The 19,646-nt window shown below is 40.1% G+C and overlaps 1 protein-coding gene across 1 annotated transcript in view; it reads right to left on the reverse strand.

Moving 5' to 3' along the window:
* Positions 1–1,101: 1,101 nt before the first annotated feature.
* The window catches only part of ITGA9 (integrin subunit alpha 9), a 227,411-nt gene continuing 208,866 nt past the window's right edge, over positions 1,102–19,646 (reverse strand). Inside the window, exons 27-28 of the mRNA XM_075705767.1 lie at positions 16,938–17,057; positions 1,102–1,200 (exon numbers count right to left, since the gene is read on the reverse strand). Coding sequence (XP_075561882.1) covers positions 1,102–1,200; positions 16,938–17,057 — 219 coding nt within the window. The remainder of the gene's footprint in view (positions 1,201–16,937; positions 17,058–19,646) is intronic.

Here is a 19,646-nt window from a genome sequence, read left to right on the forward strand (position 1 = left end):
AATTATCATATAAACAAACTCATGACTTGTGTATAAAACTCACAAGGCAGGCATAATGCTCATAGCTTGTAGCAATTTACCACTTGCTTTGATAGCAACAGATCACAATCATTAACAGGAGCTTAAAAACTATCCTTCTTAACATTAATATTAATAAGGCTCCATTTAATTTTTTTTCAATTCCAAGGAATTTGTCAAGGCCATAGTGGTTGGCCCAATTATATCCTTCTGGTATCTCAGTTGTACAGTCCTAGACCATTATCAAAGTACTAGAGACTGCAAGAGAAGGAAAGGAAAACATTCTGTGATGCTTTCTTCAGTGAGCCAAAGCAAGTGACAAGTCTTGCTACATGTCACCAAGGAAGCGTTTTCATCCTCTCCCATTCAGGCCAGCAAAGGACAGACTCAGATACAGAACATCACATCTTTGTAATACTTCAGGTTCTTTAGTTTATAAATCAAACACCAAATTCAACTCAAAAAAAGAGATTGTGAAAAGACTTTGGCTTATTGCCATTAAATGGTCTATATACACAACATTACCAAGCCCTGTGAATTAAGCATATGAAGATTTCAGCTACTTTTATCTGCAAATCTCTCTTTTCTCTCTTGCATTGAAGTTTAAAAGTAGAATAGGATTTATATATACATATACGTATTTCCAAGGATTTAGCCAGATATCAGTGCTTGAGTGAACTATATAGCTATTCAATAGAAACTATAAAACATTGATACAAATATAAAGACATAATCAATATAAAAAGCTTATATTTATAAAAAATATTTTTAGGTAACAGTCTTCCCCTGAGGGTATACCACATAGTTGGATTCATAAATATTGCTCTGCACTGCAGCTTGGTTACCAAAGTTCAAAGTTCAGCTCTTAAATGAAGTGTAAATCGCTCCAGTCACCTGACATGGCTGCAGTGGTTGCCTCAGGATATGTTCCCTAGCTTGTTGGAGTGATAAAGACACAGCATCAATGGGGTCTCCGAAAAATCTGGAGAAGATTCCTTCTTCCACATATGGAAGATACGAGAGCAGGACCTATAGGCTAGCAAGCACGTGTCACATGACTGGACTTCAGTTTTCGTGGGCAGTTCACTGATTTTTCTGGACCCAGTCCCAACTATCTTCATTCTCCTTTCTGCTCTTTTCAGCCTCAATAATTTCTTTGTACCTCCGGCGGAAGAAGCCCATCTGCAAATCAAGAAAAGATGACAGTGGTAAGTAACAGTATTATTAAATTGAAACCTACTTTGTCAAAAAATGGTGTGCAGAAAAAAATAGCACAGGCGTTAATATCTAATTTCTCCTAGTGCCAATCTGGATCATAGCTCTTTGTTTACATCAATATAAATGAGATCAAACCAGGTCCCAAGTCTTCACGAGTACTCTGCTCCTTACAGATGAACTACTCGGAGGGAAAAGTCCTCTTATGAAACATGATTTTTAAAAAAATGCACATAAAGTATTTCTAATAAACACAGACCAGAAGAGGCAGGTACAGGTTTATTGGTTTCAAATAAAGACTAATGCAAAATTTGGATCTGAACCTAAAGCCAGGCTAGCACTTAGGTCCTGAGTAAATGCTGCCAGTTTTATGAACTGTGCTCTCAGTGTCCACAACTGCACAAAACAACAGAGATCAGAGGAACACAGTATGCCCACCTCCCCGCATGGAAATTCTGACTATCAGCCTTTTCTGTAAGAAACCCTCTTCCAGAAAGGCCAGCACGGTCTATTGTCTATCACAGGTGCTCCACCACCGTTCCGAAGAGCTCTGCTGCCATTGCAGTGTACCTGTCTCCAAGAGTATGTGCTCACTGCTGTGCAACCACAGGTACTTCTCTTCCCGCCAGTAATCACTCTAAGTTCAGGTCTCAAATTTTCTATTTAAGGATCATTTACGTTAAGATGCTTTGGAGGAAACTGATAGCTACAGATTCTTTTTGCTAAATGACTTCCCTTGTCCCATTGCTACCAGTTGTGTAATCTGCAGCTCAGAAGACAAAATACAAGCCTGATCCTACACAACGCAGAGCATCCACTACTCCTCCACAAGCTTTCAAGATGCTGCAGGGCTGATAATCACTTTTGCATATCTTCTTGTTTCCTAAACCCTTGTACTTAGTTAAAGAAATGCAAGTGGTTTTCATTTCAGTTTGGATAAAAACCTCTTATATATCTGGTTTTTTTAAGTCTTTCAAATAAACAACAAGTATTTTAATAACAGACTCTGGTAAGCATTCAAGAATAACTCCTTAAACTTAGCAGTGCCCTATTGAGACCATTTAATCAATATTTTGTTCATCATAATTAAACATTTATGTAACTGCTACCACTCTAAACCTGTTTTCTTACTCCTGCTGGGTAAAACATGATGCTTTAGTCTTCCTTTATCAACCAGTTATTGCCATCCTTTATTCCCAAGTTGGCTATATGTGGGAATATTTTGTGCTGTTTTGTCACTACTAAGTTTCCATTAAGTTGGGCTTTTTAGTTTCAGTTCTTTAGCAACTTTAATTTTTTCAAGTATATTTTAACTCACAGAGATCTGAAAGGCAGCTTGTTCAAACTGCCGAGGGTGTTTCTCCAGCAGAGCTTCTTAAAGCCAAGGTCCTTGCTAGTGCCCCCAGCTACATCCTGAATTCACGGCAACATGAGACCAGACACACATCATCCTCTCACCACCCCTTACCTCTGCCGCTTGGCTTCTGTGCAAAGGACATGGAAGCTGCAGTGTGGTCTAACAAGCCACTTTTTTGGATAACTGTGGACCACAGCCCTGGGCCATGCTATTAATCTAGAGATAGGTGTACCCTGCGGAGTGCATAGATGTACATTGCACGCACACCTACAACCACTTTATAAACACACAGTAGGTAGACACACACATAAATGCCTACGATCTCAATTTTACAGAGGTCCCATGACCTTCTGGAGCCCCGTTGAATAACTGGAATTAGACCTTAAAAGTCATTTGTTCATAGTCTTGTGCACAGACTATGGACATAGTCTCTTTCCCATCTATCGTAAACAAAGCTTTATCTGCTACTCAATGTGTGCAAACGCATGGATAATGGTGGTTCTGTTCTGAAAAACCACCTCACAAAAGGGACACTTGAATTTTGGAGGGCCACGTCTCCCTTGCCTCCTAGCATTTTTCAGAACAGTGTATGCAAGGATTCAGAAAAACAGAATTAAAGAAGAGTTTCTCTAAGTTCCCTATACTTCAAACTTGCTCTAGAAGTCAGATCAAGTTCTTTCTTTAACAGAAAAATATTACTAGCAATTTTTTGTACTTGTACCTACAAGCTATACCAGTGCAAAGGATGTATTTTGAGAAGACTTTCTCAAGATAGCACCATCATAAAATCCCCGTGACATTTCATCATTGATGCCAACATACTTCGGCTCAATGGAGACTTGAAGCCAATAGCAAAAGTTTCCCTAGATTTTCACAGTCCAAAATGGAGGTGAATTATTTTATTCATAATGAGGAAAAAAAAAAAAAGTGTAAGAACATACTTCTCCTCCGTTGTTCCGCCCCACTAGAATTAATCGTAAATACTTATTTTAGTCACAGGAATCTGCAGATACTGCTTACATATGCTCAGGGAGCAGATGTGTTGAAGTGGGTGCCTTTTTTGTATTATCAGTTTTTCTAACAGACCTACATGTTCTGCACATTAGAAAAGAAAATTGCCACAGGACTTTGATTCCCAAGATTAACAAGGGAAGTTCAATTTGTAGCTTTTAAAAACAGGTTTTAAACCCTTAAGGTTTCCATCCTTCATGCAACCACATCCTTGGTACAATAAAATCCTCTCAAAGTTATAATCAAAATTATAGAAAGGCTTTTTAATTTCCTCGAGGGCCAAACAAACAAAAGCAAACTCCTTCCCACTGTTATTTTGATAAAAATTGTCTGTTTGTGAACATCTGCTTCAGGAATTATCTTTAAAAGTTGGTTATAATAGTTTTGGTATTTTACTGTTTTGTTACTGGATACAGAATGCTTTTGTATCGCTTTCCAGCAGGGCAAAAAAGTGAGCTGAAGACCATAATAAATATTAATGAAGCATGAAATCCTACATCTAGAGGTGATTCCACTACAAAGCTGTATGTGTTTACTTTCTGTAAATGATGTGGATAATCTAAAATTATGTAGAGGACTTAATTTAAGTGCAAGCAAAAAGAGAACCTGGACTTTAAGGAATTTCCACCCCTCCGGCCCCATTTTTTAAAATAGTGGTCAGGGATTGGATATATTTCCCCTGAAAGGCAAGGATGTGCTTTGTTATGGGATACTGTTCCTTCATTTTAACAACACATATTTCCACTTAACATGATAGAGTCCCTATCATCATCAGAAAAGGTTTTTTTTGTAATGGCTGTGAAGAAATCAAAACATAGTCACTGTCTGACAAGAGACCACAGAACCCACATATCCATCTCCTTACAATAAACTGATTTCATTAAAAATTACAGCAATGTTAACCCATATGGTGAGGGCTGATAAATGCCTGTGGCAAGCTGGAGAGAACAAGTGAATTTAACATACAGTGCGGAGATACATGGGTAATAAGGAGGAGGACACTTGGACCAAAGCAGAGAACTGATGCAACGTGGGGCTGAGTACACACTGGTTCTTTTATCACTGGGGCAGAAGGGACACCTGAAGATCTCTGTTCTGTGGCTAATGCAAAGCCCTTAAGCGAACTCAGAAAACCCACTGAGGACAGCACTGCTGGGACTCAGTTCCGGGATTTCAAGCAGGGAGAGGAGGAGAGATCCTCAGCTTTAACAGCAGTATTGCTGTGATCTCATTTGTGGAACGGGTGTTTACAGTGGGCCAAGGATCTCCAACCCATGTTTCATGGGCAATGAGTCTCTAATATTGTTCAATTTCCCAAACTTTGCTTTCCATATATACAGACATACGTGTGTGTGTGTGTGTACACATACAACTGTACATATATGGCAAAGGAATACCCAAGTCCAGAGCCATGACCCCATCATGCAATCTGTGAGTTCACACCACCACATCCGAGGAAAGGATTGATGACAATATTTTGATCAGCAAACCTCTGCCTGGGGAAGGCAGTCATGAGAGGAAGAGCAACAGAAGAACATATTTACAGGAGGCAAGGAGAGAGTACCGTGGAAAGCTGAAGGATTATAATGGAAGAAGAGGCATCAGCCACCAAAGACAATGCTGGAAATGAGAAGAGTGAACTACAGTCAGCACTTCAGAGTTGGGTGAAAATTACCTGGGAAGGCTGAGGAGGCCCTCGAGTTATGGGCCTTTCGGGTCAGTGTGGCTGAAAGAAAGGTCTCAGAAGCAGGACACTGCTCAGCATGCACCAAGCTTTACTCTCAACCCTGGCAGACCTCACCAGAGGGGAACAGCTATGCCAAGGGCATCGTGTCCTGCTTTGTTTCTTCTGTGTGCAAACACAGAGGACAAAGAGGACCATTGAAGACTTTGGGAATATAGGGATAGTCCCAAAATCCTGGGGCTATCAGTGTCACTCACAATGTATTCACATCCCATGCTAGGGAAAGGAGAGTGTCTGAATTGTCTGTGAATCCACAAACTGTCATGTTTCACATCTGCAGTGATAAACTGCAAAGATGTCTGCTTGCTTTTAAACAAACCCAAACAAATTCAGGCAGAACCAAACAAAATGGAAAGAAAAAGCTGGCCTGGTCTTTACCAGAAGTGGCAAACAATAATCAGACCTTTCTGGAGGTGCTTCAAGTAAGTATTAGAGCTGCTATAAATAGGTGGCTTAGATTCAAAACCTGAAACCATCCATAGGTTTTACACACATCCTTTAATTTAGTTTATTCCAGCCCATGTACCCTTTTCTAGCATAACCTTACTGCCATCTACAGTACATGCCATGCAGAAAGCATGTTCCTGGCAAAACTGAACAATAAAGCAAGAGAAAACCTGCGTTATTTGTAGGCTGGGGAATTACACCTATTATTGTGAAGTTATTTCTTGCCATGTGGCAGCACTGTCAAGTCCTCTATTCAATCTTGAGTATTTAAAGTCTTTCACTAGCACACGCAACTCCCTTTAGCCGTCATGCCAGCCTTAAATCCCTTAAAAAATCACAGATAAGTCATATCTAACAACACTCGCACAAAATTGCATTCTTCAAGCACTCACACAAACTGAAAACAAAGTGATTTAAAAGTGTTGAATAAACATTGCAATAAATTATTATCTTTTTTTCTGCTGCTATTTTCTGATCACTGAATTACCGGACTTTGTATTTTTCTAAACTCCAGAAGTGTCAACATTTAGCCAACATTTCCTGCAGTACTGTCCTGTGGCTATTTCTCTAGGGTGCCAATTATAAGTATGTTTGAAGACTGACGACATTACAAAATAAACATTAATCCTCAGTTGGGAAAAACCAAAGCTGATCAGAGGGCAAGCAATATCACTGCCTTTGTTACATTCACTGTTGGGTAAACGTCTAAAGCATTTTTATCATGCCCAGCGAGGCTTATTGTCCCAGTCTAATAAAAAGAGAAATAGTTTGAAATGTTGATTGTAGAAGAATGGTTATGTTTTGTATTTTTTTTTAAAGTCTTTTTCCCATTAACACAATCCATTAAGAAACAAGAAAAAAATTGATAAGAACAGTTACATACTGGTGTAAAAACCATTATGTCTTGATTTACAGTAGTATTCCAAGGCTGTAACTGAGCTACTAATAGAGGTTTGTGAACGACAATGTTCAAACAGAATCCAAAACTACATCAGAGATTTTTGCCACTTTTTGTACAATTTTCTAATTAAGTTTCTCTAGTGTATACTGAGGTACTAAGCTGCACACAAAAAGTACTGATTTTTATCAGTATGGCTCTGCTGACAAATGTCTTCTAGTGGAGGTTACTGACCAGAGTACAAACCAACAAGTAAAAAGAAAAGAGAGAGAAGTAAGTACTGACATAGGTGTAACTAAGAAATAAAAGGAAATTTAAGAACCACTGAAGAAATCTCCCATTGAGCTGGGCTTTGTTTGACAAGATACTTTGGGTTCAGTGCCTTAATCACAAGCTGCCTTTCCTCTATTACACAGTTTCATCATCTACTGTAAGCACTATTCAGCCATAGCTGATGAACAGTCTGGACTTACATCATGAATCTTTTATTGCTACATCTCTTTAATCTAGGCAGACGCCTGAAGCCATTCACCTCATGGCCCTTTGGAAAGAATTAACTTACTCTTGTCCTCACCTTTTTTGGGTTCATGCCCCTTGGGCACTTCTCCCTTCTCATAAACAGTACCACAGCTAGAAAAATATGTAGCTAATCATGGTTCACAGCAGGGCCAGGAACCTCACCACAAGCAAGATGCCACCAGTTGGCAGAGCAGCAACACCCCCAATCTCTGCAAAGCAGTGCTGCTGAGATTGGAAGCGTGGAGTGTTTCCCCATGCAGAGATCGATCACTGGTTATTAAGCGCATCTCACTTTACTACTGCCAATAAGGCAGGAAAAAATACTTTGCACTCGTGTTCGCGTGGCCCTAGATAATTCTGGCAAGCCACCAGCTCCAAGAGGATGCACCATTTCCTTCCTCCCAATTAAAGGACCCTTGCCACAGTACAGAGGGGTCATGAACAGATATTGTGTATCAGGTTTTCCACAGAGGTGGCCAACTGCCACCACCTGGGCCCCCCTGTGAGGAAAAGGCGTATTTGGAAAGCAGCCACGTGTCCTGCCTGTAGTTAAAGGAGAAACTGTATATTTAGGAGGAAGGATGATAGTGTGGCTAAGGTAAGCTCATGAGGACTTGAGTGGTCTGGCTTTGATTATTCAGTCTTTCATTGACTTTTTGAGAGCAAATCCCTTAACTTTCCTGTAATGTAGGTCCTCATTTGCTCAATGAAACATGTACAAGAAAATAAATACATATGCTTCAAACATAACCATTCCACAAGTGGCCAGTGTGTGTGTGTATGTACACACACACAATATATACTTTGTATATATACACAATGCTCTATATACTTACACAGCTGGGGAACTGAGGCAAAGATAAGTTCAGCAGCTTGCTCAAAGATAAGTTCTCCTCTACAAACACTTTGTTTAGCTACTAAGGAAGAATTTGATACCTAGCATCTGTATCTGATCCCAATGCACTGCAACAGACAGACATTGCTATGGCAGAAAAGAATTAACAATATATGCAAAATTGCACTTTTAAGTTGCTTTCATATAGCCTGGCTAACTGACTTAAGATATTACTGTTGGTACCTAGGGTGAAGATCTGTAGTCCTCCATAGCTTTTTAGAAGGAAATTTATTTTACATGCTGTAGCAGTAAAAGAAGCACAGTTTTTAAACATACATTTTACTAGGCAGTTACTTTGTAATGTTGAAATAATAAGAAAAACTTTAAGTGCTCTTTTTTTTTGCTAAGAACAGTCAGTCTATTCATAAACTTAGCTCAAGTGGTCATTAAATAAACTATTAATTTAGCCAAATGCTTTATGTCTATCTCAAAGGCCAAATTTTCAAAAAACAGTCACTAAGGCTAGATACCTCAAAATAGATACACAATTCAGACTAGCAGCATGCATGGAAAAGATGCATTTAGGTGTGTGAAAGGGATAACTGCATCCAGAGATGGACGCCGGTACAGACAATCTAATTTAGTACTTTGTTTTTTTTTAATATAACATGCCTTGCTGTTGTCACTGATGCTAGAGTGTCACCCCACTCTAAACATGAAGTCCAGTCATCAGTAATTTGTTCCTCTAACCACTTCTTGTGCAACTTTTCTCCCAGGACTTGTTCAGTTGGCTTCAGTGGGCCTACTTGCTAATGTGGTGAATAAAGCTGGTAGTTGTGGTGTCTACCCTTGGAATATCTTTACCAGGTAGGTAAGACCTAGTTTGCCTCAGACAAGACTCATTCACCTAGCATTTGATTAATTTGTGCGTACATAATATATTTTGTTAAGGACTTAGTACTTGCAGTACTTCAGAAATGAAGAGAACTCCAGTGACTGGACTTTTTAAAGAGTGCTGAGTTCTGGCAACTTGAGTTTAATGAAAGCATGAACTTCTTGCAGGATGGTAACTGTGTACAGTAACTTGCATGACAGATGTTACCAGTATACTTATAAGTGCAATCAAAAAGTGAATTACCCAACATAAGACTTATAAACACTTCCAAATAGTTTAAAGATTTTTTCCTATTGCAAAATTTTACTAAGTAGTTTATTTTCTAAAAAGTCATAGAACGAACACAGCCATCATCCAAAGTTCATCTCTGATATCAGTCTCAAAAATTAGAAAGAACACAATGTCTACTGCAGATATGTCTGGACAAATTACTATATACTGAATTCTTAAATCTCAGCAGGGAATAGGACAGCAATTAGATATATCACTCCTGTAAGTACAATTAATTTAAGACATATCTCAATCCATATTTTCCATTTCCTCTCCAAAGAAAAAAAGAAAAACTACTGAAATATTTCTGGCTTTGTTTGAAAACCAGAGACTAAACATTAAAGATTATTTCTGGAATCAATAAAAAGTAGCTTTACAATCATATTTTGATATATTTGACCTGCCAAAAATATTTGAATGCAAATTGTATTATGTCCATAATTATCAGAATAAGTTACATACATGCATCTGTATGTGTACACACACGTATGCCTGTATACATGGAAAGCGAAGTTTGGGACAACTGAACAATATTAGAGACTCAATGGGTTTAGCCAAACCAGGAGGAAATGGCTATGGCTGGTGTAAGTCATAATACAGCATTACCCACAGCGACACCAAGCCTAAAGAGAGAATTCAGACTATGCAAGTCACATTTTCTCTGTTACTGGCATTTGGGTCTGAGGGATGCTAACAACTTCCAATAAATACATATGTTGTGTTCTGGCAGTGGGGAACCTTGGAACCTTAGGTACTTATTTGCAATTTTTCAGTCTACACACATATTCTTTTTCTGGTGTGGGCTCCTGAAAATGATGGCTATCTTTCTTCTATTCAGAAAGGCGTTCTGAACCACAACCCAACCTCTCCCTTGCCAGTGGATTCAATTTGTTCACACGGTGCCAGGATGAGAGCGACATAGCTGCAATGGCTGTGATGTTCTCAAAGTGCCCTGGCATGCACAGCTCCCATTTGGAGGACACTTAGACCAGAGAGAACACTCAGCCACAATGTTACTGTTGTACATGTACATAGCTCATTTTATCCGGAAAGATAACAAAGGCATTTCACAAGTACTGGACACACACCACCACTGAAATATTGCCAACCTTGCTCTTGAGGGTGGTGAACAAATATTACATGGCAGCCAGCAAACTCACTGGGGAAGGCAGTGTTCTGGCTACAGCAGCAGCATTAACCATTTACATGTGTAAGAACACATAAAAGATGCCCAAACTCAATCTTCTTGTAACATTCAGTCAGAATTCAAAAAGCACAGCAAATCACCCAAATAATCTATTGTAGAAAACCCGAAATTTGAGTCACTGTTGCAGGAATACAAACCCTTTTTGTCTTGGGAAGTCAAGGGTCTACGAACATTTTGTGATGCTCACTTTGATCCAGGAAAAGGAAACATAATAAAACACAGTTTTGACTGTTCTTTAAGAAAATAAGTAGACTTCAGATGATCTACCTAAATCCTGCCTGGTGAAAATGTCATTATTTATACAGCCAGCCAACCACTTCCACTGCCCCATTCCCTTCTCAAGGTTTCCTAGCTGCTATACATAACAAAGATCTATTCATGTTTGGGAGGTAATATGCATTCGGTTTTGAATCACAGAAGTTAATTATCACCTGGCTGCATTTTTATTTTTTATAACAGGATAATATTGAAAAAGCCTAATTCTAGACTGATTGAACCTAGAATCTGCGTCAAAGAAGTAGTACCCCCAAGAAGCCTACATATGAGATAGCAAGTAACAACTTACTAGATAAATGGGTAACAAAAACAACAAAATGAAAAGTTTATCAGAAAAACTCTACATAATGCAATGAACTGAGGACTACAGAAAGAGGAATTTCAGAGAATACAAATTAAGTCGTAGCTTTTGTGGTTTTGATGGACAAACAGGACAGATATGGGCTATGTAGTTCCCACAGGTAGGGATCATACTTTAGTAAGTGAGACAAGCTGAAAAATGAGAGCACAAAGCTGGGCAGGAATTTGGAAGAAAGTGTGAGAGTGATGGTGGAGAAGAAAAAAAAAAAAGAAAGAAAAAGGAGAAGTATAGACTTCTCTCTACAAGTTCTGAGGCAGCTGGTGCATCCATCTACATCTCTAAAGGGAAGACCTTGGAAGACCTTCGTGAGCTGTGAAATCCACCCTTCCCATCACTAGCCCCTAGTAAGTGCTCTCACAGCAAGTTGAGTCAACTGCCTTGTTTATCCAAACATCAATTATGATTCTTAATTTTGAAGCATCACCATAGTAAATAATGGTTTATTCTTGGAATTATATGTACAGAAAGGAAGAAGCATATGAACTCTGAATAGGCACAACTTTCATCCAAGATATGAAAAGCCACTCAGTTTCAACAGGTTTCTCTGTCCCCACCTCTAAAACCAACATCTGAAGCTATACAGCTGTGATAATGGGTGGGTTACACCCACCTGGGAGACTTTTTTTATTGAAAAGTGTTATTCCTGAAAAGATTATACATATAAATAGATTATAGATAGAGATATATAGATTATAGGTAGATGTATAGAAAGGAAATACATATATATCTCGAGAGAAAAGCCAGACTTCTCCCCTATGGTGAAACCCAAAGAGGTTTTGTGCCATAACTGTATGTGCCTATGCACCTCTAGGGAGGGAAAAAACAAAAGGCAGTTTTACTTCATTGCAGAACTACTACTCCAGAACCTTGCCACCAGGAAAGGGGGGTGGTACAAGGACTGGCCAGGAAATGGTAGTTAGCCTCTGCCACCTGAGCTGTAGATAAAAGGGAGAGAAAATGGTTTTGGGCTTGTAACACAGGATACAGAGCAACCACTGGCAAAGAATAAGTGCAGAGGGTTTTTTTTTTTTTTCCCCCCTCTGCTGGAAAATGGTGAGCTGTATGTTTTGGCCCATTGTAAAAAGACTTAATGTTTGAGGCCCTAAGTAAGGGAAAGTGTCTCCTTCCAAAAAGGGGCAGCGGTTTTTGCAGCAGAGGTGAATTTCAAGTTAGCTTTAGCCTTGGTTAGCTTCAGATATTTTCTGAATGCTGAAACAATATGTGAGGCAATGGCAACTGCATGTAGGGGAATACAAGTGTTCTTTCAAAGACACTTGTGCAGTCACAGAAAAAAGTCATAAGGCTTCTCCAGGCAAGAGGCCCAAATGCACCTTTGAAAAACCTGCTTCATTTTGTCTGTCTTTTTTGAAAGAACTTCATATTTCATAAAGAAAGCTTTATATTTCAAAGTTTGTCTGTTAAAACAGTGCTAGCAAACAGATGCATCCACGCATGCAGCCTCTGCTTAAATGAGGGTTTTGCAAGTCCAGCACTTGGTAGGATTCATGCTCCCCACTGGAAAAAGCCAGTTCAAAGCCTGCACTATCTCAGCTCAGTAGACAGAAATGTCTTCACAGTATTTCTCCTAAAAACTGAAAAAAAGTCTTCAAACTCTCATTTAAAGACAAAGGGCAAAAACGTTCTGTCTAGCACGTACTGAAGAGCAGAAACCCTCCGGCTAATCAAAAAACAACATATGTGGGTGCTATTCTGCTTGCTGTTCTCATCTCTGCAATCCTGTCACAAATCCAGGGTTCACAGCAGAAGAGTGTCTTATTATATAAGGGACACCCAGAGATGAATTCTTTGCCCCTGGAATCCAAAAGCTGTAAAACAGTGCTAGAAACCTCATTTTAGACAAGTCAGAGCTTGGATACCACAGAATCAGGCTCAGTTCAGAAAGAAGCTTAATGTCTAGTTAAGTAAGTTTAGACAGAAGTTCAGCTCCTGTATTAAACATGCCACAAAAAACCAAAATAACGTTACTGCAATGAATATAAAATCTTTGTTTTGCAAATCACTTCCACAACTGGCTCCACAGATCACTCAGCTGCCCAAATGTCCAGTCTGACACTCGCTTACACATCCCCTCTTCGATATCCTCTTGGCACAAACCATTTTTTTTTTTCTTTCTGTGCACTTTATCTAAAATGATATGGATTGAATAATTCACTCCACAACTCAAGCCAGTTTAAATGTAGAAACTCCAATCCACAACATTGTAAAGCACCACTATTATTAATAGAATATTTATTGTGTTATTATATATCACGTTTCAGTTTTTCATTTGCATGGTGTATGCCAATTCTGCCCTGGTTTTCGCGTGCATAAATCCACTATGCCCAAAGGGGACCTTGTCCCCGTGCATAGCTGCAGTCCTGACAGCTGAGGGAAGTGTGTGTGGGACAGCACTCCTCAAAATAATCCAGCCGTAACCACCTTTCCCTCCTGAACTGTTGCCAGTGCTTGTGAAACCACAGGCTCGTCTAGCACGTGGGTAGTTGGCCTGAAGCAAAGCGACCTCCTCCCCTGCTCCACTCTCCACAAGCATCTGGAGGCCACCAAAGAGGTGCAGGCCAATCTCTGCAGTAAAACACAAAATGTCTTGCTGTGGGTAACAGCATGAGAGCCCTTCCTGCTTCTCTTGCACATGGAAGACCACAGGCGAGGCATGAGTGGGGAGAGTGAGCTGCGCTGGCAGAGGAACTGGCAAGAGCGGGAGCACATTCCCATGGATGCCTGCACAAAAGCATCCGGAGTGGATGAACAAGATACAAATAGCCACTAGTGTCAGGGTAAAACTGGGCTTTCCAACAAAATCTACAAAAAGGGGGCAACTCTTGCTGGTCTGCCTTATGCACGGCATCTCGTGGAAGTCAGGGAAAAGCCGCTCACCCCCTCTGAATCTGTATGGACTTACACTGGAGGAAACACGGTGTCTACATGAAATACTAAAATAAACAGGGAAGAAAAGCCAGTCAAGAACTGATCAAGCTCACACTAAAAAGCTTGTTATGTGTGTATGAACATGGCTGTGGTCTTGCATGTGAATAAATGAGCTTTTATTTGACGTGAAACAATCAGGCATTTAACATCACTTTCATTGACACGCCCCCCCCTAAACTGTGCAATTTTAGATCTACAAATAATGAAATAATTACCATCCTTATCGTATTGTATGCACAGTAACCTTATTCTGATTCAAAATAGGATTTTGGGCTGGAATGTCCCCAAGATCTCACTCCTGCTAATGCCATTAATTTTAGCAGTGTGTAATGTGAAATATTTACATGTATTCTAATATTTTTCTGCAACTTTAAGGAGCTGCTTACTCCATCTGCAAAACACCGGTGTGTTGAAGGATTTGTCCATTGTGTCGCACCACTCACGGCACAGTCGTGCACACAGTGAGAACGTGCCTGCCTCATCGGGCTGAGACAGAGTCACTGCCAGCAAGCCCTGCACTGCTGCCAGTGCTCAGTTCCCTTATAATGAGTTTGCTCCAGCTCCTGCTCTGTTTTGTGTAAACAGCTGCCTTCCAGGACCACAGTTTAGCTCTAATTAATTTCTTAATAAAAACATAATTTAGTTTATACTCTAGTCCTAAAATTTAGGTCGTTTCTAATTCTCACTAGCAGGTCTAAGATGCCCCAAACTCCATCTAATTCAAATCTTTTCTTTCATTCCACAGTTAAAGACTAAACCACTTCTCATGTAAGGTTTTTTTTTTTACTGCTTCACACACAAAATTTAGGAATGACTGTAGGATGTACTTGGCCAATTTTGCCTAACAAATATTTACAATCAGACAATTAAGATTCCTCTGTAGGACTGCAACTTTCCCATGTCAGTTTTATCTCAGACAACTTTAATAATGCCAGTAACTTTAACAAATATAGCAACTAGTGAGTGCAAAGTATTACTTACGTGTATTTATGTTCCAAACTAAGACTTAAATGAAAATACTGGCTGATACTAGCAGCTACAGAATTTTAATCACTTTTCTCTAAAACAAAACCTTAAGTTATTGGTTCCTTTAGCAGCTCCATGGATAAAGCACTGGAGTGCAGCTGACAAAGCCTGGCTTTTACTGCCACCCCTGCCACAGGACTCTGGGCAAGGCATCTCACCTTGCTTTGCCTCAGCACCGTAACATCTGCATGCAGAAAGGGCTATGTAAGCCTGGTGTTAGTTATAATTGTTTGTGTCTGTCACTTGGAATTTCCCTCAAGGTTTTCAAGCAACAAAATGGCAGCTTCTTCCTGTGTATTTGAATGATCCGTATAAAATTTAAAAGACCTCAAGTGTCAAGACTTAAGCCAGGAAGCAAAGGACTGTATTAATTCTAGCAGAGACCAAGAATTGAACTTCTGTCAAATTCTCATGGAGACTCACAGTGAAAGGTGCTATTCCTCTTATCTTGCACATTTTCAAACAGTTCACCTAGTCCCTTTTTACCTTCAGGAAATGAGCCGTATGCAGTCAGTCATACAGGTATCAGCAGCAGTAACTCCTTTTTCAAAACTGTGTGTCATTGGGACATAAACCCTGGGCCTCTTCTGATCTCACATCTTCCCATTCTCATGGTTATTCTGCCATCTTAATTGCACAGACTTTTTTTTTTTCCCCCACTCTTTCTGCCACAGAAAGCAAACGCATTTCCCGCATGCCAGAAAAACAGAAGTTACGAACTGTTCTACACTGTGGTCAAATGTTGTTTTCCAAACGGAAAGCACAGTCAGTTTTGACCTGGCCAGTATATGCTTAAAAATCTTCAAAACTGACTATAAAAATACTTTAAATCTATAACCCATATAAAATGTACATAATCTATAACAAAGCTATACACACATCTGTATAATCTATAACAAGAATTGCATGGCCAGTTTTTGGCCCAGGTTTGTAAATCCATTTTACAGCCTCGCGACCTGCAGCGATATGTCCTTTTGCAGCACATCGGGGCTGTGACCTCCAGTCCCAGCACAGCCAGCAAGCAGAGCCTGGAGCGCACATGCTGCTAAACAGTGCAAATCAGGCGGCTGGACCTCCGCCACGGGAAGCAAAATAAGGTTGGACTTGTTCCCATGTGTGCATTTGAGATTTACTTCTCTCAAAGACAGTCCCTGACCTTGACCACAGCCTTTTAAATTTATGGATTGGTAACAGGGAACTGAGGAATGAAAACGCTTGAAGCTCCTTACCCTTTATGTTTAACCACACCAGATGGCTGCTGCTAAGTGTCAGCATCAGCCCAGTTTTACCATGTAACAGTGCCTCGGTACAAGAATTGTATCTTATCAGAGATGGTGTGAAGGCTGGCTTTTAACAGTCCTGGTGCTTCTTGCTCTGGTAATGCATTTCACTCATCTGGAACTCTTTCTTTGAGGGATTTATTGTTGGATACTCCTCTCCCCTAGGCGTTTAGCTCTTGGAAACAGTAGCTACTGACTGGTTTTTGCTAGGCATGCACCCAATCTTTTAGCTGGTCGAGCAAAGCTGACCTGATTTTCAGGAAACCCTGTTGAAATCAGTGAGCTTCAGTCATCAGAAAACTATAGAGACGTACCAAGTACCTAAGTGTGAGATAACAGCAGGTTTCTAAGAGGGATCCTCCTTTGTCTTGAAATGGTATCAGAGGTTTCAAATTTTAATAACCAGGCCCTAAAAAGAAGAAATCCACTTTTCCACTTCTCTACGTCATGAGTCTCTCCCTGTCCCCACAAAAGCCTGGATATGAACATATTTTTGCTGGCCGATGAATTCTGTAATGGAGTGGACAATCATTTAGTTCCTAAAGCAAATGGATGTTAAATGCAAGGATAAATTTAAGCTTTTTTTTCCTGGGACTATAGCCTTGGTGTTTATGTTGCATCTGTTACCTTACCTTCCATAAGAGCACAGCCAGCAACAGGAAGATGAGAATTCCCACCAGCAAACTGATGGCAATGATCCATCCGACAACATACCCACGAGGCTCCAGATTGTGCAAAGCCTCAAAGACCACCTACAAAGCAATTAGAAAAAGATCTTTTTATGATTGGAAGTTATATTGTTTTCTCTTGTACTCATCTTATTAAACACATTGCGTGGTGGCCTCACTGATCGTATTTCATCTGTCAAACAAATACGGAAAGCGTCCTTAGTTTTGTACTTTCCATCTACTTTTCACAAGGGATTTAAAGCTTTCAAGTGGAATTTGAGTAGCCATGCATTGGATCCAAAGGATATCAGCTTCCACTCTGCAATAACTCTTACCCTGCCAACCCCCCACTCCACCCCAGCCACTGAGCTTGTTCTGGTGCTAAGCCACCAAAGGTGTATAAAGGTTTGCATGAAAAACTCCATCCCTTGGACTGGCAGGGATTACCATGACATCTCGTGTGGTTTGTCTTACTCATCATGTTCCCAGCCCTGCCAAACACCCTGATGCTTCACATGAAATGCTCATGTATGCTGAGCTTGTTAACTTTTTTTCACAAAAAATGGGACAATCGTATGTATCCTTATTGAATACAAATCATCCCTGCTGTGCTTCACAAGACACATTGTGTGAAAGATGGAAGGGCACGTGCAGTCATGGGTTCTTCTGGGAACACAGAGAGCAGTCCCCTGCTGTTCTCTCTTTTTGTATAGCATGCATGGCAGGGAAATACATCCTACAAAGAGCTTTCCTTAACCATCTCCCTTAAGAAGAAAATGGGAGCAAATTATACCGCTCGTATACACTATGTGAATTTCCAGTCTCTTATTTCAATCAAAACCAGTTCCTCAGTGGAAAACTCAAAAACAGTTCTCCTCAGTGAGGGCTATTTCTATGTTAAATTTTGCAATTTAATATCCAGCAAATGCAGAGAGGCAGCAGGGATTTTTTTAAAGGTAATACATTTGTTTTGACTGGCTTTGTTTTAGTTTGTTTTGGAAGGCAAAGTAGTGAGTTTTCCTGCCTCCTTCACAAACCACTTTCATCATCTTTGCTTAAAAATGTCAAACCCCTTTCATAGATATGAATTGTTAAACCAATCTTTTCAACAAAACAAAACAAAATGGTAGTTAAAAGTGGGTGAAAATCTGGGAGTTAGAGTCAGATACAATTATGCAACCCCAAGATACTAATCTTTAAGAGACCCATGGAAGACCCATGAAATACCTCCATTCACTGGTGACACCGTTCAAACAGCATCATTTATGAGACAGCAAAGTGAATGTGATACCATACAGCCCATATGGATGTTGAAGGTGGGCATTCAGGAAAAGGCTGCAACAGGGAGGTGATGGCAGCACTGAAACAGGGGGCAAAGAGGCTCTGGGTTCTCCATCCTTGCAGGTCTTCAAGCCTCAGAAAAAGCCATGGGGTTCCTGAGCCAGTGTGGGCACCAGCCCTGCTTCAAGTGGGGAATGGGACAGGACAGCCTGCCAAGATCCCACTAATGAACATTCCTCTGTTTCCATAAGCATATGCAGCCTCAGCAAACACCCACAAAAATTACAGGCACAGATCAGAGAAAGCAGGTGAGTAGGGCTACATTTTGTCACAGTGTTCCCATAAAGAAGTACTCAAAGATCCTTCATCTCAGTTTCACAGGCTCACGCTGATTAAGACCACAGCTTTTCTGGAGGAGGAATTTGAACACAGCTGATTTACACACACTGTTTTTTTTCTATTGATGAGATATTATCAGGCATTTGATGACAATGAGACATGAAAACATAACAAATGGACAGGAATGAACGAAGCTATACATATACAGCGTTATCCAAACATATTCCCATAACTAGTTATCACAATGTTCAAAATAGCTCTTGAACATAGACCAGTTCTTCACCCAAGAAAAAGAATAATTTTAGTGTTTCGGACATTAGCACAAAGCCTTTGTCAGACTTTTTAAGACATCTTGCTAAACAGAGAAAATTTCCTAAGCATCAGTTTCTCTTAGAGCCAAGACGAGTGTAAGGGAAATACCAGACAGAGATATCAAACACAAATCTTGTGCCTTCCTCGTATTCCTGAGCCAGCTTGGAAAGATGATCTGATGTGGCAGTCCATTTCTCACGGAGGCTATGGTTAGCATCCATCTTGCGGACACAAGTCAGATGACTATTTCTTAGATGATAAGGCGCTAATGTTATTTTCCTTTCTGACTCTAAAAGAAAAAAACTCTTAACACTTTCAGTATTGCCAACTTTAGTGAAGAGACCTTTCAAGCAGTCACTGGATGCAAAATGAGGTGCTGCCTTCTCTCCACTACTCACAGAGTAAATGTTAACATCACACAACCTCCAGCACAATAGGCCTGTACGTCCTTCATGCTGCCAAAAGACAGAGCCAGGAATAGCTGCAGAGATCAAATCATACATCATCTCTACAACGTCTCTACAAGAACCCCACATTTCAGGTTTGGAGCACGCTGGCTAGAATAGCTTGGCTGTAGCTTTTGCAGTCACAGCTTGAGCTATAAGGGTAAAGAGCTTCTTATCTATCCGGTTTCTTCTAGTAGTCTGGAATTAACATACCAGCATAAAAATCCCCTGTTCATGGCTTTGTGGTTTGGAGAGGAGCAGGGATGTTCCGCATGTTAATGTCCTTATCCCTCTC

This window comes from Pelecanus crispus, chromosome 2, assembly GCF_030463565.1.
Source record: "Pelecanus crispus isolate bPelCri1 chromosome 2, bPelCri1.pri, whole genome shotgun sequence".
In the NCBI taxonomy this organism is placed as follows: domain Eukaryota; kingdom Metazoa; phylum Chordata; class Aves; order Pelecaniformes; family Pelecanidae; genus Pelecanus; species Pelecanus crispus.